Below are 24,578 nucleotides of genomic sequence, written 5' to 3'. Positions count from 1 at the left end.
GAAACTGTAACAGTGTTATTCTCACATCTACTACAATCATGCTGATGTTTATATACCTGGATATTTTACTCTTCTCATAAATTTACCTACTCCAGAGAGAGACAACTATCAGTGCCTAAGTGTGTGACGAGTAATAAAATCTACTCATGTGCAAGAGTGATATATTACTTCATTTAGATCTACTGCATGCCATGCTCCCGTCCTCCGTAACTGCACAGCTCCAGCACAATCTACTACTAGCACAAGTTAAAAGATTTTTTTATTACACAAACAAATATGGTAAAAGAATATTATGAAGGTGGCCATATCATGCACTCAAAAGTCAGGAAATGCCACAATTAAAGTTGATCATGCTTTTGCACTATAATAGTGTCAGTAATTATATGATCACATATTGTTTTTACATGGGCTCCCTGCCTCATTAAGTGCACGGGCTGCATGGGGCTCACTTATTGAGCAGGTATTCAAAATGTTGTTTTCTCTTCATTGATCACTGCGTGCCCGCAGGCCTTATTTACTGCACACTGTTCAACCCCTCATCAGAAAACAGGATCATTAATTTCCACAGGAGCTTTTCTAAAGTGCTCAATAGCGCTCCGGAGTGCTTCACAAACAAGGTGGCTCACCTTCCCAACAGCCTTGTGCGGTGAGGTACGATCCCCATCTTACCACAGACCTCTGCACGTGAGCTAATGGAGTGTCTGCCTGCAGCAGTGAGCTGCGGCTCTCTGCACAGACCAGCCCTGCAGGCAGAGGAGATATGTTTGGCTAGCGGGGTTCACAGACGTTTGCTGCCAGCAGAGGAGCAGCCCAAGGAATCCTGGGTTCTATTCCAGGCGGGAGCCTTCTGCCCTTTTCCTGCTGACCCTGACTCCTTTTGCCTCAGCGTCTGTTCCAACCTCTCCCTGTCCCAGTGCAGCACCTTCCCCATTCCTGGCTCCGCACCCAGCCCCATTACCCAGTCTCAGGCGTCTTACCCCAGTCCCTGTCCCCCCATCCAGGCTCACTAATGCCTAATCTCCAACCACACACAGTCGCTTTGCTCAGACAGTCCCTGTCCCCGCTCCTGGCTCCTCCTCCAACCTCAGTCTCCATCCTCCCCCCACTACCTCTCCCACACACATCCACATCCTTGTCTCTTTGCCTCTCTGTCTACCCTGCTAGCCCAGGTTCTCCTCTCAAACACCACATTTCTGTCAGAGGTCTTCCCTCCCTCTGGGCCTCAGACTGGCTCCGTCTCCTTGTCCAGCCAGTCCCAACCCACCTCTGCCAAGCTCTGCACCTGATCTCAGTCTTCCCAACTCCCTGCCACCTGGCTGCCAGTTACCCCACTGCAGATGCCAGTCCAAAATCTCCTCATTCACCCAGAATCACTTCCCTAGGGACTTCACTGAAGAGCTACCTTAATGAAGCGACTATTTACTAGAAGCTAGTTAAGGGGAAAGTAATCAAGAGAGAGAAGCAGAACATTTCCAAAGGGCAAGCATTTGCAATTTTGGTTCCAAAAGCTGTGCTGAACAGAATTATGTAAATACTAAAGAGCTGTCACGCTGACTTTTTGAAACTGCATGTCCATGGGTGCAATATATACTTTGCTGGTGAGCCCTGAAATTCAGGAAAGGTCAATAACGATAGGGTTTTTCTGATTAAATCTTTAAGGAATGTATTTAAGATGGACTAGCCAATAATCTACTGTGGGAAACAAACTTAAGCAAAACAGTTACGGGCTCTCAGAAATGCTAGGCCAGGAAAGCTGCAAGTACAAAAAGATTGGTAAAAAGTCAGAGAAAGAGCCCTCTCTGGAGCGCCCATCAGCTCTGAACCCTCGCTACTCTGGCAGCAAACTTTAACACCACAGCACTCAGAGGTGCTGATTTGCTCAAGTCTCTCCATCAAGAGCTGCGCTTCCTCGTGTCTGATGCGTTGCTTAATAGGGGTGTTGGGAAGCAGGTAGTTTGCTAATCATGTAGTCAATAGAATTGTCATCGACAAGAAGATTAGTCAATAAGGGAAGGTAGTTTAAGCACTCAGTCCCGGCTCGTGCCGGGCATGGGAGCTATCACCATTGCAGCTCTGCATTTTAAATGTATTAGGAGCTGGGTGGGCAGGCAATTAATCAGTTAATCGACTACGCTACTATATCCCTATTGCCCAATGAAGGCAAGTGGCAAAGTGCCCACTGATCTCAGCACCTTAACTCTCACAGAAGTTACGGTAGCAAATAACTAGAATAAAATTATCAACACAATTTTTAAAAAACATTCAAGGACAATTGATCCGTACTGAGAGCAAAGGGACAAAACAAACTGGAGTCACAAGCCAAGACATTTGCGAAGACATGATTGGGATGGGATGGATCACAGGAATCTCCTTGGGGTTGTCATCCAGGGAGCTGATCAAGCCACTGATGCCTGCCTTCCTGACCTCTGGGGCTCCCCACCATCCTGTTCCTGCTGGGCCCGAAGCTCTGGTCTCCCCCAGCCAAGGCAGAGTTGGGGTTACCTCCCCCACACACTGATGCTGAACCAGCTCAGCTCTGGGAGGGCTCAGCTACAAGGCTGTTGACAGGGCCCAGGAATCTCACCCCTAGAATCTCCCAAAAGCCTCAAATAAATCCATCTTACCCTGTGTAAAACTTTGTTCAGTCTCCTCAGCCCATGGAAAAGTACAAGATTCAAGATGGATTCTAGTACCAGGTGTCCTGGTCACATGGGCTTACAGGAAAACTAAAACCATTCGCGCCTAGTGGGTTTAAGTACTGAGCCATTAAGTTCCTCAAGTATCACTAATGGCCTAATTAGCACATTTATAATTAAAAACAGATTCACACTTCTTATTTCTAACTTCACATCCATGAAAGATATGCACACAAAAGTAGGATATACAGATTCAGCAGACTGTAACTTTAAAAATATTTTACATGACCTGTTTTGCATAAAACATCTTTGAGTTATGCATATTCATATTCATCAGTTAATTTTCATAAAATAGGGTGAGGCGTGATAATGATATTCCAAAAATCTTAACCATTCTAATGAAAGTGGGAGGCTGATGGGAGCAAATGCTTGCATCGGCTTCCCTTTCTCCTTGCGACTCTGAGGAGTACCAGCACTGACGGGGGTGCCCTCAGCGTTTGATTTAGCAGGTCTTTACTAGACTAGCTAAATCCAACACCAGATCGATTTCCAGCACGGCAAGTATAGACAAGGCCATAGACGTGGCAACACGCACAGAAAAAAAATGTATATCATGAGCTACTGTGGTATCTACACTGTGCTATGTTGGTGGGAGATGCTCACCTGCTGACTTAGCTTTATGGAAAATCCATTTAAAATACAGAACTGTCTTGGTCAACAGTGATGAGTATAAATATTTTCATAACAAAATTCTGAAAGCAAATACAAGCTATTCACATCTAAGTGTTAATGAGTTTCAGTTAAGGTTCACTTGGCAGTTTCTTGCCATTATTTATTTGCTGTATTTGATCTTGCACACAGTAGATTGATTTACTGGCATTTAAAGGTGACTGCTTTACTTATTACTTTAACAATTACACTGATCTCTCTAGTGCCACCAGCATTTTACCAGTGACCTCAGTTCTGCTTGCTGCCTTTAATCTTTCAAAGCAGAACAAAACAAGATTGAGTTCCACACATAAAACAGCAAGAGAGAGAAAAGGTGTGGGTGGGTAGCAGTAAATGGGCTGCTTTTCCTTAAAGTTCATTGATCTCTTGTGGTCACACTTGTGAAGAGAATGTTAATTGAATGGGTCTGAGGGACAACATCTCTTTTGTTAGCACAAGGTAAATCCAGAGACATGACAGTGGAAGGTAGAACTAAGACACATTTCCTTTAGACATGTTGTAAGGATGGGCTGCCAGCGTCTTTTCAGGTGAGAAGGATTGTCTTGTTTATCTGGCATCACGGCCACAGTCTTTGCCAGCAGGAAATGAACCCACCACTCCTTCAGAGAGGGTGTTGCTAATAGAAAGCAGAGGCACTCCTCTCACCCTCTGCCTCCTGCTAGATAGGCTGGCTATAGGACCCTTTCAGCACTCCTACACATCATGGCCCACAGTACAAGACATGGAACATGACAAGACAGCAAACAAGACCACAGGAAGGCAAAGCAGCATCAGTGGTTGGGCAGAGAAAAAAATACCAGAGTTTAAGGGGCACTGGCGTAAACCGAACACAATTAGCAGCATGCAACTATAGCTTAATTCTTGACTACTGAGGAAGTGGCACAGATTCTATTACAAATGGGAAAACACTCATCCTGTGAAGCCCGCACAGAAATTCAAGACAACATAAGAATAATGGTCAGTGAAGTCCATATATAAAACTATGACAAAAAGACAGAGCCAAAAACCCAAGAAATGGACATTTTAAACAAGTGAACATGAAAGAGGTTACATGACTTTTTCATTTAATAAATGAAAGTTTAACATCATAGCTATCTGTATTCTATCACATTTTGTCTGACAGAATGAAATCTCTTGTTTTATTATAGGTCAGAGCAAGTTCTCTCACAGGAAATCTTGGATGAAAATGAATTATTGGCATCAGTAAAAACCAGCCCAACGTTCTTTCTATGGTAACTAATTTTTGACACTTTGATCTACTTTACATTTCTGCCCGTTGAATGATACCCAAAACAGGGATTTATTTATAACATCACCTACCAACTGGGTACATTACAATAAGACAAACTGATATGCTACCTCTTTTTATTGATCCATAAAGCTAGTTTTTATTCAAGGTGACATTAATAGAAATGTCACATTACTTAGAGAGAAAAACATAAATTTCACAAAATTCTTACCAAAACTATTTAACAATGCTGAGGCTAACACGTGCTGCTTGCTGTCTGCACTGGTACTTGAAACTTTGATGTTTTAAAGATGCAGAATTAAAGTCACAGTTTTTTTAAAAAACAACAATATTGCAAATTAAATGGTTGATGTGCCAGCTCATGCTAATTCCTCATGCCAATTCACCTGTATATTAGTACTGATCAACGTGATTGTTAAATGCATCAGAATATATTATACAGATTATAATATAATAATATTATAATATATTATCAACCTAACATTAAATGAAGGTGCCAACAGCTCTGTGTAGATTCTTGCGTTAGTACCCTCCCTATCAATTGCTATCCTTTGATCCTTATCTGCTTCCTTTTAACTATCCAATCTTCAGATGCTTATAGATTGCCAGCTCTGCCTACTTGGTTTTCCCTTTGATATTTTCATACCCTCTGCTCCTTGTTTCCTGCCCCCCTCCTTTTTTTTCCTTCCCCCTTCTCCCCTATTTATTTTGGTCTGCACATCCTAAACTCAAAACTCCGGTCATCTGAAGAAGTGGGCTGTGCCCACAAAAACTCATGATATCTACATGTTTTGTTAATCTATAAAGTGCTTCCAGACCATTTGTTGTTTTGTAAGTTTATCCTGTACAGACTAACTCAGCTACCCACTGAAGCTTAAGAATATATTTGATGTTTAAAAGTCACGACACCTAATGGATGCTTCATGCATTGTTGACACTTACCTGTGTCCCATTAGAATGCAATAGAAAACATCTACATTATATATATATTCCTGCAACTTAATAATCTTTTCTAGGAGAAAAGTCTTGTGTAATGCAAATGTAGAACTTTAACAGGAAAATACCAGTTCCTGTGCACTTCAAAGCAAGCGGTCATTGTATGTGATGAGTGAAGATCAAAAACTCCAAATACATTCTGCTGTCTCTGTCATCAAAGAAAGAGCCCGTGTGGATAGCAGAACTGTAAGTTTGTTTTTTGTGAGAAGAAGCTATAAAGCATGGACACCAAAAAAAAAGTTCATCACTGCACTGTTTGGATTCTAACGGGAGATTAATTGAACAAGGCAGCAATCAAGAGAGTTATTCTGGGTAGCCCTCAGAGCCCATTTCTACCACCATTTGGAAATCTAGACCAGGGATACTCAACTTGGAAGCCCCGGGGGCCACAATGATACTCACAGCACATGCCAAAGGCCACAACTTAAGTGTGGTTGCATACACATGCAAATATATATGCAAATAGCTTCTTTCACACTGACAGACATGAATACAAAGCACTTCCCACAATGCCCCGGTGCTCCTGGCACCTCCTCCCTGGGGGCTAGAAATGCCGACACCCTGTACCCGTCTGTTCCAGCCAGCCGGTCCGCTTGTGTCTTTCAGCGCTCATCCCGCCTGGGAGACGCCTCCCCATGGTGGAGCGTGTTCCCAGTGGAGGCCATGTTCAAAGGATCCCACCCGTGGGCCGCATGTTGAGCCCTGCGTAAACCCAAACCACACCACCGGCCACATGTTGAGTAGCCCTGTTCTAGACTGTCACTCACCCGTACATATATTTATCTGATTTAGCCTCTCAAAAGCTCTCATTTCTTTTTCCTAGCTAATAAGCCTTTAATTAGTTTAGCATACAATAGGCTACAAGCATTGTCTTTGGTGTGAGGCCTAGGATGCAAATCGACCGGGGTGAGCGACTGATCCCTTGGGACTGGGTGTAGCCTAGAATGTGGTGTTTTTTGTTTGCATATTTTGGGTTTTTGCTGCAAATGACAGTTTATCACTTAGTCCATCTTGCCTCAGCAGCAAGATAGCCTGGAGTGTGAAAGGAAACTGTCTGTGATCCATGGTATTTGTTACTGTCCTAGTGAAATCTAATTCTAGAGCAGGGTTTCCCAACCTATGGGTTGGGACCCAAATATGGGTCGCCATTACATTTCAAAAGGGTCACCAAGTGTCTCCGCCGGTGGCTCTGCCCTTCCTCCTCCCCCCGTTTTTTAATTGCCTTGGGTCACCAAGTCTTCCTGAATTGTCAAAATGGGTCCCCATCTGGAAAAGGTTGGGAACCGCTGCTCTAGAACGTGCTATCAGTTTAGGACGTCTGCCTGAGGTCAGCTCTCACAGTCGTGAGCCACTCCAGACAACGCAACAAAATAAATTGTTGTTAATTTTCAAAGACCATTATTTTGCACTTTGTTCACAACAGCCAATTGGAAACTTGGTGTTTGAAATAGTTCTGCCCTGGCAACTGCACACTGGTTAGTTAGTGCAGAGCTTCCCAAAAGAACTACACAGCTAGCTATTTGCAGTTACACTGAACCCTTTGTTTGGAAGAGGGAGAACAGATAAGGAATTACACGGATTCTGCAAACAGAGAAAGAACAACTTTTAGGTCCCTCAGAAGTACAGAGCAGGATTTCCTTTAATTTGTGATAACATATTTTAAAAGCCCATATTCAAATGTGTGATAGGTGAATGAAAGGGACATTCAAGGTGTTAAAAGTTTCATATGGATTACCATGAGAACATCATTATTTTAGTTCTGTACCAGTTACAGCAGCGAGTAACAGAACCAAAGCCACCATTTACTATAGCTGGGACTCCTCCAGGCCCACAATGTCACAGAAACACAGAAGTTAGAGGTGGAAAAAAACCTGTAGTCATCTAGTCCCATACTTATTAATAAAGTGACATGGAGATTTTCATGATAATGTCTGTCCTGTCCAGTCTGCATTTGTTCAGGTACAGGCAGCTGATCGACTGTGTGGGGAAAGACTTCCATGCTCAGATCCCACAGTCTCAGGATGCCTGCCACCCAGAACAAGTGGAATTGCCAGATCTGTCCAATGCTGGAAGCTCAGCGTCTAAAAACAGGCAACCCTAATGGCAGTGAAAAGTGTAAATAGGTTAGCAACAGCCTCGTTTTCTGTTGGCTACCGACCCGCCTGTGTACAAGGACTGCAGAGCATTAGAGGACAAAACATGGCTGAGTCCCACAGCATTACCTGTTTGTAGCTATCTGGTTCTCTAATGAGATCCGTTTCAGTGACAGAGAAATGACCAATGGTCTGGTCCATATGGGAGCCACTAGTGTAAGAATGGATCTGAAACAGACAAACAGACACAAGTAAGTACAAACCAACCAGGCTGTTGATGACTGAAAAGTGGTGCAACCTGAAGGCCACTTGGCAGCCCATATGGCATTAATTGGTGGTCACAGCCCAACTCCCAGCAGACAGATGCGCACACAATGGCCACTTGCTGAAATGGTGCCATTTGTTATAGGCTCCTAGAAACCAAGGCTGACTGACCATACGGAGTTAGCAACCCTCTCACTCAGAAACTGGTTTCGCTGGGTGGCACGCAGAAGTTTCCACTGTTGCTGGCAGGTCTAAAGACAGAAAGCTTCGCTTCCCAAGGTGTCTCAGGGTCTAATACTTTAACCCCATAACAGAATTCACTTGTCAAGACTAACAAGTTATTAACACATTACACACATACCTGTTAGAGCTCTACACCATCTATAGCTTCTGACCTCTTCCTTTAATGCAGAAATATACCATTTAGCAGTATTAAATCATAGCTAGCTCTTTACTGATGCTTCCAGAAACTAGTCCCAGCTGTTCTGATGAGGTTATCAATTACATGGAAAAGAATCTTCCCAAGTTAGTACAGGGAACAATAAAAAGCAATTCCCTGCATTCACTGCTGATGCCTTTGTTATTATAATAGCTGCAGCTGTCTGACAAGATACTAGTGCTCATTTATCACACAATCTTTCACGTTTCATTAAGATTTCTGTCCATGTGACTTGAGAATTTTAGTTGCTTTTCTTCCTTTGTTCTATTATTACTATTCTCATACACTTAGAGATTGACAAATATTTTAAATTGATGATTAATTATCTGGTCTCCTTGAAACTTAAGATTCTGATAATCCTTTTTGGAAACTCATTACTGGTGGAAACCATCTGGCACAAGACAGGGGTCTGTGCAGAAGTTTTAAAAAAAGGAAACTCCAAACACTTTTCTCACTAACTCATGCTGCTGCTGCCTCCCTTCCTTCCTTCCTTCAGTTCTGGACTCTCCTCCATCCGGATGTATTATGGCTCCAACTAGGAGAGTTTCTTATTTTGTAACTGGTGTTTTTCAAGCTGTGTGGCTCACATCCATTCAGTTTAGGTGTGCGCACTCACCACGTGCATCCATGCCAGACGTTTTTCCCTCAGCAGCACCCATAGGGGACAGGCTCTGGTGCCCCCTGGAGCATGGTGTGGTAGAAAGGGCACCATCGACTCCCTCAGTTCCTTCTTGCCAGATTGACCAGGAGACCAGGGCGGGGAAGGGGAGCCAAGGGAAGTGAGGACTGCCCCCTACTAGCCCCTTTCACTGGCCTGATGATTCTGCCTCTTTCTGCATGGTTTTATGAGACGCAATCCCACTCCAGACACAGACACTCCAACATACAGTAGAGATCTCTCCTTTTCTCCACCATTGCCCCAGTGGAGTTGGAGCTGCCTCGATCCCCATCTCTGACCCATTGCTGCCTCTATGCAGTCATTCTACAGTAGAACTGTCCCTGCTAGCAGAGCCCTTCCTTTCCGGTTTCTGATGGGCAATCGCATTCCAGTCACAACCCAGTGTTCTGGCACGGCCAAACCTTAATCTTGCTTTAAGTTATGATCAAAGGAAGCTGCCTACCAGATTTGGTGGCCCTCACTTCCCTTCCCCGCCCTGGTCTCCAGCCACGTTTTTTCCGCTAGCAGTTTAAATAGGACTCTGAGTCTTCCAACAACAGTGTCTTTGTGTTGCAATGTTTTCCCTCTTTCAGGCTTTAGTAGCATGGAGCTAGTGCTCTGAACAAAGGAGGCTCATGGTCATAATGTATTTCATATGTAGTGCCTGCCATTGTGCCATGTTATGCGATACAAGCTCTTCTTTGGCCCTGTGTAGTGTTGGTCTGTTACCTCCCCAAGAAGGTGTTAGCCCAGAAGGCAGCGAAACATCTGATGAGGCAAATGAGTCTGTCTGTCCAAGAATTCCTCCTCTTACCACTTAGGAGGAGTTCTTGGACAGACAGACTCACTCTCTCAAAGTTATAGTAACTAAATAATCATGTGAAAGGTCTGGTCTGTATAAATGTCCAAACATTTCTTGACTCCTACTAAGATTCTGACCTCAATGTAAGACTTTCCACAGGCTAACTGTTCAGCCAATGTGAAAAAGCATTTCCTTTATCAGGTCTGAGAATGCCTGACATCTAGAAAAATCTACCTTTGCAAAATCTACCTTTGACTGCCAAACTGAAGTTTCCACTTTATGCATCTGACGAAGTGGGTTCTAGCCCACAAAAGCTTATGCCCAAATAAATCTGTTAGTGTCGAAGATGACACGACTCCTCATTCTTTTTGCTGAAATAGATTAACACGGCTACCCCTCTGTAACTTGCCATATTTAAAAAGCGTGTGAAAAAGTCTTTCGCTAGTGAAAGTATTGCATACACTTTCTTTTCCTTCCATGGCCATCAAAGCTTCCAGAAAGGAACTGCAGCTCTGAGACTTCCCTTCCATGAGACAGGCAATGATGCTCAATGCTGCTTGCAAATTTCAGGTGAAAATGCAAAAAAAAGTCAAGCTTAAAATTCAAAATGACCTGCAACCGTGACTGTGCAAAAGCTATTGCCTCTCTGTAACTTGGAATTGCTTTAGAACTGCTGACTTAATTCAGTCCTTCACTGCTATGTTCAGAAGGGGGCGTCCGCATCTAATTTTACAATTGTCGTGACTTTCCATGTCGCATTGAATAGAGCATGGAGAGGTGGACACCCTGAATTACATTTCTGCCTGTTGTCTGGAACCTGCACTTCTGCCCTGGCCAAGCAGCTTCCAATACACAGAATATGAAGAACAGCTTGGACGTGTTTTGATAGATACAGAGTGACCCTTCCTTGGTAGTCAGGGTGGGGAACATGCCAAGCTGCAAGAGACAGCTCATGTGGCCATCAGTTTGTTAGGAGTTTGCAGAGAGGGCTAAAGAGGGATATATTTGTATTTACAGGTGTCTACATTTCTCTATATAAAATACAAAGCTAGTGAACCAGTGCTAATGACAGACCTGGTATTCACTGGAAGGGCATTAACAATACGCAATTCCACTGTGGGCCACAAGAATTTTTACCTTATGAAGGAGTTTACATTGCTCCTGCTGGTCAACATGCAAAGTCCGCCATTGGAACCACAGCCTGCCATTTAACCACTGGAGATATCGGACATCCACTTCTCTTTTCACACAAGGGTTGGATGCTGTTTCAGTCCTGCCCTGCCAGCTGTTACAGAGATTATCTTCACACTAAAAAAAGCAGAAGATAGCAACAAAATGGTTTAAATCATTGTCTACATTTTCAAGGCATTAAGCAGTAAATAACAGGTAGGGTGAGCAAGACAAACACCGGCCAAAAAACAATGATAATCAGCACCAGAAAAGCAAATAACTGCTTGAAAAGGAATCATAAATGTTGCAGAAGCTGAGGAGAAAAGGATCTTTCTGCAGCCACAGGATATGCCCTCACATCTTTTGGAGGAAAGCGAGAAGACGATTGGAGACAACTAAAGATAGGCTGCCCACAGAACCCATCATGATTCTATTCAGTTACAGCCAGAGTGACCCAGGGGATGGGAGGTTGGACGAAGTGGAACAAGAAGCCCACAAACCTACATCATTGCCTCATCCTTTTATCCCGAGTGACTCTACTACAGAGAGACAGACTTCTGAGAGGTTATATCCTCAATGACCAACTGGGGATTTTACTGGAAACGAGGTTTTTATCATTTTCCAACTTTCACCAAAATTAATAAGGTTCTTGCCCACTGATACCCAGGATTGTCTTGAAACCGATCAAATGTAGTTTCCAAAAGTTATCACGTTACATACAGACCCAAAGAGAAATGCCATCGAGTTATCTATAATGCCTCACTTCTCTCAGCCAAAAATAGGCAAAAACAAAATATTTATATGGTTCCTACCCAATGGACTGAATGTCCCTTCCTCCCTAGCCCCAAGACAGAAAGAAATTACATTTATTTGCAGGGCTCGACAAATCACTGAATCTACTCGCCCGTGGCAAGTAGATTTCAGCCGGTCGCCCCGTTCACAGGCGGTGCGCGCATGCGCAATGCAGAGCTGGCAAGTAGATTTTGCCGCCGTTTGTCAAGCCCTGTTTATTTGCATGCAAAGAAATACCCAGTTCTCCAGGACAGTACACAAGCTTTCTCTATCTTTGTATGCTGTGTAGTTATTAAGTATCTTGAACAACAGGAAAACCAAAAAAAAACAAAACCCCTAAAACAGTTATCTTCTGTCTTATCCTCAGTATGTCAATGGCCAAACTAAGAACTGCATCCTGATGTCAGCCCAACCAGGGAGAGCAGCTGAGTCAGTGACTTCACAAAGATGCCCCTCTCAGTCCCTACAGACAAACTCTGTTTTGTCTCCTAGCCAAAAGGAAAGGAGGCAGCAGCTTACAGATTATTTCAGTCTATCAACCTCTGGGTTCTGGATCATGTATACTCCCCACTATACCACCGATACCTACACTGAAAAAGTAGTTGAAATCTGAGCTTTACCAGGATCATCAGATGCTGTTAAGGAAGAGTATTTGCTGATTACCATGGTGTTGTGTGGTTCGATTTTTAGATCCAAGGGAAACCAGGACACTCCAGAGAGACTTAAGCACTTACTTATTTATTGCAAGCAGTTAATATCGTTGTTTAAATTTTACAAGCCTTAAAAACAATTACTACACAATTTAAACCGTAAATACTATAAATTCTAAAGCAATTAACACAGAGCAAAGCAATGCAAAAGCAATTAATAGAAGATTATTATAATACAATAATTAAGCCTAGTTCACTTACACTTCACCCGTATGCTACCTACAGTACCAGGCAGGAGGTTGTGGTCCCTTTGATTCCCAAACGTCGGGACACGAAGCCCTGCTGCAGCCAGTGTGAAGAGGTCCATTACTTCTAGTTACAAGCAGGACCTGTGGGTCAATCCTACTCCCTCCCACTGATTATCTTTTCTACATCTATATTTATACTCAACTTGGTCATTCTAGTAATGTCTACCAATTGATTACCTATTGTATAAAATACTTATGATGCCCATATTTGGGATACATCCTGCTATTCAGGCTGTTGCCAAAAACTATATGCTTGATTGACAGTTCTATGGCTGTACCTGTGATTTTTGCTTATCAGAAACGTTATGTACTAGTATCAGGTTTCTCCATGTTTTTGGCATCGTTTCACTGTTTCATGCTCTCTCTGCACTACTGTTTAAAGCACTCCTGACTCTCAAAGCTCCCCCCCCTCGTCCTGGACTGTGTGCTTACGTGCACCAGACCTGAGTCAGGCCTGGGTTTGCTTTGCTAGAACGCCGCACTTTGGGCAAGACAGCCATCGTTAGTCCAGTCAAAGCAGGGCCAGACAATGCTGACATTATTATACTGGTCAAGATGAGGTTGTCCAGAGTCCCCTACACATGGGATTCTGAATGCTTCAGTCACCTAGAGAGATGAGTCAAATTTTGAATCTAGGACGATTCACTTCAACTATTTCTTTCTGCAAGGAAGATTAGCTGCATTCACTTATTTCCCTCACCCTTGCTTTGTAAATTAGCAAGGATCAGAACTAATAACAAATCCATTAGCTACAAGCAGAAAGATTCTAACAACTGTAACAAAAAACAGGACTATGTAGCACTTTAAAGACTAACAAGATGGTTTAATAGGTGATGAGCTTTCATGGGCCAGACCCACTTCCTCAGATCAAATAGTGGAAGAAAATTGTCACACCCATATATACCAAAGGATACAATTAAAAAAAATGTACATTCCTTTCTTAAAGGAACAGAATCCACAACCTAAAAATGGCTGGAAAAGAGAAGGGGGAAATGGTGAGACATCTCTACTGCAGCCTACGCCTGGAAAGGTCCAACAGGAAGAGAAATCAAGGTGACCTTGACTACAATCGATTGGAATGTGTGAAATTAAAGCTCCACAGGCCATTTTCCAGAACCCGTTGAACTGATTGTCTCTCCCTGCCCCACCTTTGCACAGGCTCCTAGGTGTGTGTGTCTGGGTTTCTTTACCCCTGTTTTCTCTTGTCGCTCCCTTCGCACCTTGATCAAAAGTTCTACTGCCACTGGAGTCCATTGTGGGACGGTAATTCTGCCACTTGCTCCTTGCTGCAGGGGTGCCTCTGATCACTGCGATGGCGTGCAGCATGCAAATTAATGAGGAAGGAATGATAATTATCTCTGATATCACAATGATGGTGCTTAAGAAAGATCTTTTGAGATGGCCTGAACTAATATTATGATTACATATAATAATCATTCATTAGTAAATTTGCTTAATGACAAAATACATTTTTCAAATGTACACTATTCAAAGCAGTGATGAAAATGTGTACCTGTGAGAACATCTGGGCCTTCAGAAACTATGGTTTTGTATCAGAAGAAACAACGAGGAGTACTGTGGCACCTTAAAGACTAACAGATTCATTTGGGCATCAGCTTTCCTGAGCAAAAGCCCACTTTGTCAGATACAAAATACAAACGAACAAGAGGATTCCCTACCCTCACAAATGATGTCACCCCAAGTTACCTTTCTTTAAATGGGGCCTTTTAAAGTGCCACCTCTGCTGAGAAAGCATGTAAGCAGCTGCTTACATCCCACTGATGCCACTGGGATTTAAGCACTTATGCTTTCCTTAATCATAGGCTTCGGCGTTAGCAAATAGCATCTTATTTAAAACATTCAACTGGCCGTGAAGGATGGGTGGGTTGTTGTTGTTTTTTCAATTTCAGGCCTAAATTAAAACTGAATAATAAAATAAAGAGATTTAAGTCCTGTCTTAAATGTAAATTTCAACACAATCTTAATTAAGTGAATAATGCAAGCTTAACTCAGCCTGGACTGCTAAGAGGGCCCTTAACATTGTACACAAAAGAGAGCTGTTCTGACTGCCTGGTAACATATTAGGACTGTGGGTCTTTCCCTTGGTCTGCGGTTCAGCTGTACGTGCTTACTATCTAACCAGACAGACAAGATCCTCCTTCTGCCAAGTGGGAAATGCAGTCACCTTTCCTGGATCCCTCTTATCCAGAAATTCAAGGCCACTGACTCTTTACTAAACAACTCTTGGCAAACTCATCTAAACAGACCAGCAACTGCTGGCTCACCTGCTTTTACCAAAATTAGCAGAAGCTATGGAACCATGAAATTGTGTAAAAACTGCAGTGCAGTTCATAAATTCAACAATGCAAACAACTGGATGTTAATCATTGTCTTGGAGAAAATTCACAGCTGTATTTAACATATTAATGCAACACATGGATGTGCTACCAAGGAGCTATATCCTCAAACACACTGTTACAAAGACTCAGACCAGACCTGCGTTCCCTACTATTTACTGTTCAAGTCTTAACAAAGGACGTGTATTCGAGAGTCCAGGACTCCACTCCCGGTGTTCCCAAGGGGTTTATCTCAGAAAGAATGCTATTAACATTTAATTGCCTTGCAAGTCCAGTGACAGAAACACCACATGAAGTTAAATGTTACTGTAGCAACTTGTTTTATTAAATATTAAAATAAGGAAGTCACTGGATTTTTCAACATAATTTTTCTGTTCCTAGTATTTATTTCTCACCTACTCTGTGAAGCATCTAGGCTTGCTATGGAATACTTAGCCTGACATAAGTAACAGGAAAAGGAAGAAAGTCCTTGGATATTAGAATGTGACCTCAATTTCAGGTCCATATTTACAAGCTAAGATTATTTACCGTTTTCCCACTCAGAGAGAAATAATTACAATGCTGACCCCAGCTAAAGCCTCTGCTTCTGATATCACTGCATTTATCTAATTGTAGCTAGCAAAAGGCATTCATACAAATTCAGTACTAGATGCTAAATAGACACAGTGTTCTGTCAGTAACATGGAAAACATAGCTTTCAAGTCTTCTCTGAAAGAGCAATACGACCTTTGTCCAATTCTTGTATACTAGACTATCTGGAAATAACTGGGCTGCCTGTAATGAGAGCAACTGTCCAACACAATATCAAATAACATTGTGCATCTGGAATGTCTTCTGTCCCAAAATTGGAAGGTGCTGTTACAGGATCTCGCAAGCTATTCGCTGGCGGATTCACACAACAGACACCAATCCTGGAAAAATGACAATCGGCATAAAAAAAAATCCCCATCTGCAATGCACCCTGATACAAGTGGCTCAGTGCCTCTTAAAGGAAGGGCTGTTCCATCCACACGCCCTGAGAGTGGCAAACAACGCAGGCCATCTCAGGGTTACTTCCACAACCAGAGACACTTCCCAGATGAAAGGAACCATGCCCATTTCAGGGCCCTCTGAATGCAAAGAAAGTTTTTAGAAACTACTGACTTGGCTGGATCTAAATATAGTTTGTGCCTGCACAAAACATTATTAACCCTCTGTCAGTACCCACAGACAGCTAACAGCATGTCATCCCAGGCAGAAGTGTAGGCAGGCTCTGGATCAGGGCTTTCATTTTCTTTATAGTTAAACACCTCCAAAGCTGAGAGGCTCTAACACTTTGAACCACCTTACAGCAGCATAAGCACTGAAACTGGCAACAAAGTCAGTGTCCCTTATTAAATAATTTCCACCCTCTTTAGTCCTTAAAAGGTGGCTACCGAAGAGCTGAAAGATGAACACTTAATAGATGCTCATCCACATTCTTAGCACTAATGACCACTCGCACTTCATGACATTGCTGTGCTCATGCTCAGCAACTAACTATTAATCGGTCTGGCTGATATCCATCTGGACTGGTTTCACATTGTGCCATGGAAGTTCTTTGCAATCAGAACAATTAACAAGCCAACGGTTTGAAGTTCACCACTTAAGTTTCACAGAAACACATATATGGAAGACCTTTTTTCCTCCATTCTCTCTCTCTCTGCTCAAAAATGAATTTTGTTGTGTTAACTACCCCTCCCCCCGACTGGGAAGAAATAAAGCAATCCCCTTTGTTCTATGGAAAAATCAAAGAACAGTGGTGTTGCTAGAAAAGGCTAGAAGAGGAAAAAAACAGCAAGGCCTTCAATGACAGAAACTGTTCATAACCGAGCAATGTTCTTTTCAGTGGGGGCAGGTATCTTTGCAGGCAGGCAGTAACATGGGAAGTGTTTCTTAGCACTAAATATTCAAGCTGGGCAGCTAAGTGATTGGTGCCCCGGCCCTGACATGTAGGACTCTGGGATTGTCCTGTCCCTGTTATCTACACCTTGCCCCATATGCTCCCAGCATGCAACTCTGCATTACCTTTACTTTTCAAACGGGAAATTGTTGCAAGACACAACAAATTCAGCAAGATGCCAAGGTCTCGAGGAAATCGGCCTTACAATAACTCTGTGGTCTGCAGCACGCACAGAAATCCCTCCAGTGTGTGACAGCACCACATTTCCCTGAACTTTTCTTTACATTTCTAACTCACAGATACCACTTCTTTGTGTTTCCACAGCTTTTCCATCAATACACCTATTGTGCTGATAAAAAGGCATAGTCTACAACCCTGTCCTCTAAGCAACAGGAAATTCAAAGACCTCTGCTCTCTGCATTGCTGTAAACACAAGGCTAATGGATGCTCTTTAGTGACTGTGAGCTGCCATCTGTTGGGGGGTTAAGGAATCCAAGGAAGGCTGCCTCATTCTTATACATACACAAACAACTAGCTACCTCCTGCAAAAACCATTTACGCACTTCCAGCCGAAAGATGAACTCTGAACAGACCTGTCTCACGCATGCATCTTTTCTGTCATCCCATGTCTTAATTGTATGCACGGGTATTGCATGTGTGTTGGTCTCAGGATCTTAGAGAAAAAGGGGGGGAGAGAGCATCTTTGATTGAACCAACTTTTTTTTTATTTGAGTAGAATTTTCTCACATAGAACAGGATCAAAAACACAAAACACTTGTCTACTATCTACATACAAAACTAGCGTGGGCCTCTAGTTTTGTCCTCGTGCAACAGAAGATCAGCAGATCAAGGTCCCCTCCTCGGAGCAAAGCTTCAAAAGGCTGAGTTCTATAAAACCAGGGAAGTTATATTGCAGACACCTCCCCCTAGCATGGGAAACTCAACTGTAAAAGTTCATTCTTGTCTGACATACTGTTTCAGTCATTCAAAGCTCAATACACTTTCCTGGGTTTACATCAGTCATGTCTCTCCCCTCCACCCAAGAAGTTACACACAATCCTCCAATACATAAATATTTGCATTTTTAATACAATGAACTAGCATACTTAAGCTTTATTCAACAAGGCGTATCCAGGACATTACAGGAAATTGCAATATCTGTCACAAAACATCCCTCATAATGATTGCATTGTTGCCTGCCTCAAATATCTACAAGACAATAGGCAACACTCAGATACCCACTCCAAACATATCATCAAAACCAGCTATTTCATTCTCTCCATTACAACTTTACATTTACAGAAATGCTTTGTACAAACTATGGGAACAACCATGAGTACTAGGCTGATTCCCCACATGACAACCTCTTTGCAGGCTACCTCAAGCGTGAATTTCTGGAAAAAATGCATCAGGAAACCAATGATGCATCTGAGATACATCTCTGACATTTTGATCCTCTGAACACTGTCCTGCACTCCACCACCAGCTTCCACCAATCACCACATAATCACTAAACGCTCCACAACAGCATCGACTTTTTGGATCTCATGATCAGTTTGAATAAACAAACCCTGCAGGCAGCTGTCAGGGATACACACCGTACTGCACTTACTACTACCTTTATCAAACAAGGACACTCCACCAGAGATGTAGATCCCCTCTTGGAATAGGCAACCCAAACATTCCAAGAGAACCTGCTTCAACACAGGGGGAAAACCCCTGCAACCACACACCACTACTTGTCATCTCTCACTCCACCCTGGAAACCATGTAGGATACCAAACAATTACAACCCAAAATCGATAGGCACCACATCCTGAAAGAAATCTTCCCAATGCCCCACTTCTGGCCTTCAAGCAACCCTCTCCACCTAACCTCATCATCGGAAGCAAACTCCCTACAGACCAGGGCATACACAAAACAGCTCCAGATATTTCCAGAACAGGTGCAAAACCTGCAGACATAGGTTCACTGTGATAATCAATATCCTTGCCAACAGACCTTTTAAGATCTCTGGGTCCCACACACTGCAACATGACATACCACCTCCAGTATATCAAACACCCCAACAACTATGAGGGTGAAACCAATTACTATGCTCTCAAATGAACTCTCACCAAAAAACCGATAAAAAACAAAAACGTCCTATCCCCTAGGAGTGAAAACTTTTCATAAAACGATCACTCCATACAGATCTCTTAGTCCTTAAGAAACCTACACAATGCCTTCAAAAGATAAGCCTGTGAAATTAAATCCATAGCTCTACTAGGGCTTGTCTTCACTATGTAGTGGACTAATTGCTGCAGCTATCTGCTTGGACATGATAAATCAATCTCCAAGTCGTCTCCTGTCACCTCCAGTACTCTATGAGCACGAGAAGAGTAACTGGAGTCAACAGGAGAGTAGCCCCACCAACCTTACTATCTGGAAGACACCATGGTAAGTACATGAACTTCAACTACATCAACGTCAGCATAGCTGAAGCTGTGTAGGTAGGATTGATGGGGGTGGGGGGAATTTAGTGCAGACAAGGCCTTAGACACAAAAAATATTGGGATCAACAGCAATACCGGTTTTATGGCTCATTACAATTTATAACCTATTAACTCTCCTTTATCCTATGACTATAGAAGTGCTAATTTCCCACTTCATTTTAATGGACAGTTACACTTATGCTCAACCCCTTACAAGTCTGTCCTGCCTTGTAATCAGCTGTGACTCAGCACTTTTCCCACCCCTGAAGAAGAGTTTTGTGTAGCTCAAAACCTTGTTTATTCCACCAGTAGAAGTTAGTCCAATAAAAGATATTGCCTCACTCACCTAGTCTTTCTCCTATCCTGGGACCAATAGAGTACAACACTGCAAACCAAGGTGGATATCTAGGAATCACTAACACCTCCTGAGTAATATGTAGCAGGTGTTGGACAGTGCACAGCAAGACCGTATCAGCAACATGAATGAAGGGAAAAGACCAAACTAATGGTGTGTCCACACTGCAATCTTAAGTCCACCTCATCCATTCGTCGCAGGAGCATTTCCACTGACTAAAGAGAGGCAGTGGAGGGGGCTGAGATTCAGGGAGGGTTCTCAGCTGGGCTGGAGAGCCTGGAGCCAGCTTTCTTGTCAATTTCATAGCTACAGCAGCCTTATGAAATTGACAGCAAACATGAGGAAAGCAGTGTCTACAGGCACGCAGCTTTGCCTTAACTACGCCAACATAAACTCGATGCCTCTTGTGGGGTTGGAATTATGATGGTGTAGTAGGACACTTGCTCCAGTGTGTACAAGGCTGTAGTATAGATAGGGACTTAGTCAGGTTGACATAAGCTGCATTATGTGAACCTTACTCTGTAGTGTAGCTCAAGCCCAAGTTCACGGTTTTCTTTAAATGATTAAGTCTCTGTTTTGCAGTTTAAAATATTAGATGAAGGTTAATGCATCATCTCTCTCACACATAAACATATCAAGCAATTCATTGTTATGTTCCTCACTGCAACTCACATTACTTATATATAATATGTATTTTATACTGCTCCAGAAAAAAACCCATTTCTCTTGTATCACTGTGCAGAATTATGCTCAGAAAGGCTTACAAAAATCTCCAAAATTTGGTAATGGTCCTTCCCCAAAGCTTTTATAGACCTTGTTAAAAGCTGGTCTTTTTTAAAATAAAAGTTTAGTATTAATGGTGATGCTTTTTTAGTGTTCATGGAAGAAATGTTTAATAGTTTAATAAAAAAATTACATCAGGATGGGGTTAAAGCTCAGAATATAATGCAGCAAAAAAAAATTACAAGACTGTTATAACTATACTAGAAACAAGCATCACAAAGCCAGGAAATTCAGAGGTCAAGATAAAAAAAATCCAAATGAATTAAGGTCTGCAAATGCTCAGTTAAAGCATCAAAATAACTAACTCAACTAGGGATGTAAAGGGTTAACCGGTTACCTGGTAAGCATCACCATTTCTGGGTCCTAGCTCAGCCTACCTGGAACAGCCCATGACACAGCAGACTCAGCTGGATTGGAGCAGTCCTGCGCCCACGGGACCCCCAGTTAAATTTAACATTTAACTGATTAACTTTTAAACACGATTTTTACATCCCTAAACTCAGCCCCCTCTAATGATACGATGTGGGGGGGGGGGGTCATATGACTTTAAAAATCAGTTCCTTGTAAATCACACACTAAATTGCTTTAAGCTCTGTATTAGAGTGGGATAGTACTATTGTACAGTTATTGCAGGGTGTGACTTCAGGTAGTGTATATTCCCAGGGCAGGCAGTAACCGCTAAAATCATGTGGAAATCCAGCTGAGGGAGGATAAGGAAAAAATGGTTCTCAAAATGTTATGATTTATGTCTGCTCTCTCATAACTTAAGGCTAGCAATAAGTTTTAAACCATTAAAAACCTAGAACTCACATGTGATGCTCTCCAGTTACATTAACATGCACGAAGTAATCTCAGTGGAAACATGCACAAAGCTTTCTGAAAGTTTGTAACAATTTCTAAAAAGTGTTGAAATGTGTCAAAAATCTAAGTTTATGGCAAATTTGATTTCTCAAAGAAAAATCCTGAAGTCTCAAAAAAAATTAAGTAAAAGTGCAGACAAAGTTCCTACAAAGTTATGCAAGAGGAAAACATTTTCATGCTTCGATTCCTAAAAAACACTAGTAAAATTCCCAAACAATTCACTTCTGGGACCTGAAAACAAACATAAAATAGTCTGACCAATGGAATTTTTTTTAGACATTTACAAACACCTGAAAATAGGATCTTGAATTCGAAGTGCTTCCTCAGCAAAAACTACAAGAACGGCACTCTGCCTCTTCATTTAAATCAGCAAGCTGCAAAGCAATCTGGCCAAACCTAGCTACACCCGTTAGCATGTGCTTAGCTAGAAGCAAGCATGTAGTCCCAATCAAGTCAATGGAGTCACATCACAGGAATCAAGAGAAGAATCCAGCCATACTGTGTTCTCTTAAAGACATAAAGTCAAGACCAACAGTCACTACTGCTTGTTCAAACACAACTCGTGTAATTTTAAACATTTTTCACATAGTGACAAGCCCACCTAGTGAGGCAGAAGAGCTTACCCTGTCAAGAGGAAAATGCAGTTAATCCCCAATTAATCTACAATGACAAGTCTACTAGAGTTCAGAATTACATTCTGACTACTCTACCAGAACAAGCTATGTCTGAATCACAAATGAGATCTGAACCCCCTTAAATAGCTCATGATATGCCAAACACCGTACATATCAAGAGCCAATTATATTAATTCCATTCATTGGGTCTCAGGCTATTGCTGTCTGACTCTTCCTTCTTTGTGGTTTCTTAGCAACACAATTTTGCTCTCACTTGCAGGAGATGAAAATGAGTAAACATTTCCACAGACTCTGAAGAACACCAGACCAATTGTTGTGTGATGGTTCTTTCAATATATTTCTAAATTCAGAGGCACAGGACAGACCAGTGAGAGAGATTTGAACTTAACCACTTTTCTATTTTATTGAAAGTTCAAGTAATGACAATAACCAAAGAACTTTGCAAATAAAAGGGTCAATACAATTCATATAAGCAGTGCAAGACAGATAAACACAGCACACAAATCACAATACAGCTTCAGCTATGATTCATTATAGGCTAACTTATTACTATGCAATATAGTTTTATGTACTATAGATTTTTAAAAAGGTTAGCCTAAAATACCTATGATGCAAAGCAGTTAGTGTAAAACTAGCTATATTACAATATTCAAACCTAATTCACTTACAGTTCACCCTTGATCCCCAACAATCCCCAGAGAGGAAGTCATGGTCTTATTCCTTCCCGCACACTGAGGCGTCTTAGGCTGCATGATGTGGATGAACAGGCCCCAAAACTTATGGTTACATGAACAGAGTTTGGGGGTCCTCTCTGTTCCTCCCTCCCAAAGCATGTGCGTGCAGAAGCATGCTTTATATAAGCAAGACTCGGTAGCTTCTCACCTTGCTGCGACGTGGTGTTCCAGCCATAAGCACTTTTTTATTCCAACACCCTACTCACTTTACTTAACATTATTTGTTCAATCTTTAATTTACATCATTATCCCAAGCTGTTTACCCCTTTTGCAGTTAGCACTTTCGTAAAACACAGGGTGTGCTTGTTGTGTCGCCCCCTATTTCTATAAGCCACGTCATAATAATTCTGGAAATGTTGATTATACTTGTTTATAATGGTATACACTTTAATGATTTCGGCATTTTAAGCAGCTTATTAGTAGACCTCGCCCAATGACCAAGGGCACGAACTTAGCAGTTTCAGCACTTTAAGCAGTTTACAGTCAAGCATTTACTCCATGGCAGAGGGCAAAAGGTTATATTTCCACATACTTGCTCCAGCCTAAGGCCCGCCTGCAAGCTTGCTAGCATCAGACTTAACAGGGCCTTGCTTCTTAGTCAGAACTCACGTCAAGCCAGAGACGACCATGCAGACTCCTCCACACCAATTATTTAGTCACACGGACACATTAGTGCAGGACACTTTCCGGACAAACAAGAAACCTCCGCAAGGACTTTACAATCTAAGGCCCTAATCTAGCAAAAATTCATGCACAAGCTAAACTTTAAAAATGTTTAAGTCTTTTCAGGATCAGGGCCTAAATGATTTCTAACACAATAAACTAAGCAGTGGAAAGGGGCTCAGTGAAGTTTATAGCCATTAAGATATTGTGAGATCTGGTTCTTGTGTGTATCACATGTATAATCTTTTATAAAATACATTAACATTTGAGGGGATGGCTAGAAAGGATCATGATGGCTAGCAACAGAGCTATTGTTTAACTGCTACAAAATAAAATCAGTAAGTGACAGGGGGGAAAAGAGCCAGATTATTTCTGTTTATTACTTTACGTTCTGGATTTGAGGTGTCTGTTATTACTTTTAATTTACCATCTTGTAGCCAGGTTCTCCAAAGCACCAGCTGACAAAAAACAATAGGAATAACAGTGTGTGCATTTTCTGATTAGCTATCCAGTGGTTGCCAACGAGCTGTCATACCAGAATTCCTGGGTTTCCCTCCAGATGCCTTTGCTCTCTACCCTGAAAGCTACATGGCTTTTCTAAGGACTTTGGGTTAAAAAAAAAAAAAAAAAAGACTTGAAGCATTTGCCAGAGAACTTTTGCAGAATCAGAGACTCTGGCATCACAACTTGAGACTGAAACACCACAACTGAGAGGGGAGGGTTTTGCTGAAACAGACTAACCTGGCCACCCCTCAAAAACCTGAATACAAGAAGATACTGAAGTCACTCTCTGAGCTGCTACTAAAGCCACCTTGGTGAAGTCTCTAGCCCAAATGGAAGCACTGTGTACTGAGAGCAGTTGGGATCCATCACAAACCTTCTTTGGGAAGCATGAATGTTCACATACATACATCGTTCACATACAGAGCTGTGAACCATGTGCCCTGGATCTAGGGATGCTAAACTGCGGTTATCTGACTAACCACGTAATGGATACAATTATATCGGA

The 24,578-nt window shown here is 42.2% G+C and overlaps 1 protein-coding gene across 4 annotated transcripts in view; it reads right to left on the bottom strand.

The window, feature by feature from the left end:
- TEDC1 (tubulin epsilon and delta complex 1) overlaps positions 1–24,578 on the bottom strand; it is an 81,910-nt gene that overhangs the window by 43,756 nt on the left and 13,576 nt on the right. For all 4 annotated transcript variants that reach the window (XM_075937085.1, XM_075937082.1, XM_075937083.1 and 1 more), the window contains 2 exons: positions 11,004–11,174; positions 7,833–7,931 (listed from right to left, as the gene is read on the bottom strand). In XM_075937085.1, coding sequence (XP_075793200.1) covers positions 7,833–7,931; positions 11,004–11,174 — 270 coding nt within the window. The remainder of the gene's footprint in view (positions 1–7,832; positions 7,932–11,003; positions 11,175–24,578) is intronic.

The sequence above is a fragment of the Pelodiscus sinensis genome, chromosome 9, assembly GCF_049634645.1.
Source record: "Pelodiscus sinensis isolate JC-2024 chromosome 9, ASM4963464v1, whole genome shotgun sequence".
NCBI lineage: Eukaryota > Metazoa > Chordata > Testudines > Trionychidae > Pelodiscus > Pelodiscus sinensis.
This window is presented reverse-complemented; position numbering and strand designations above follow the sequence as displayed.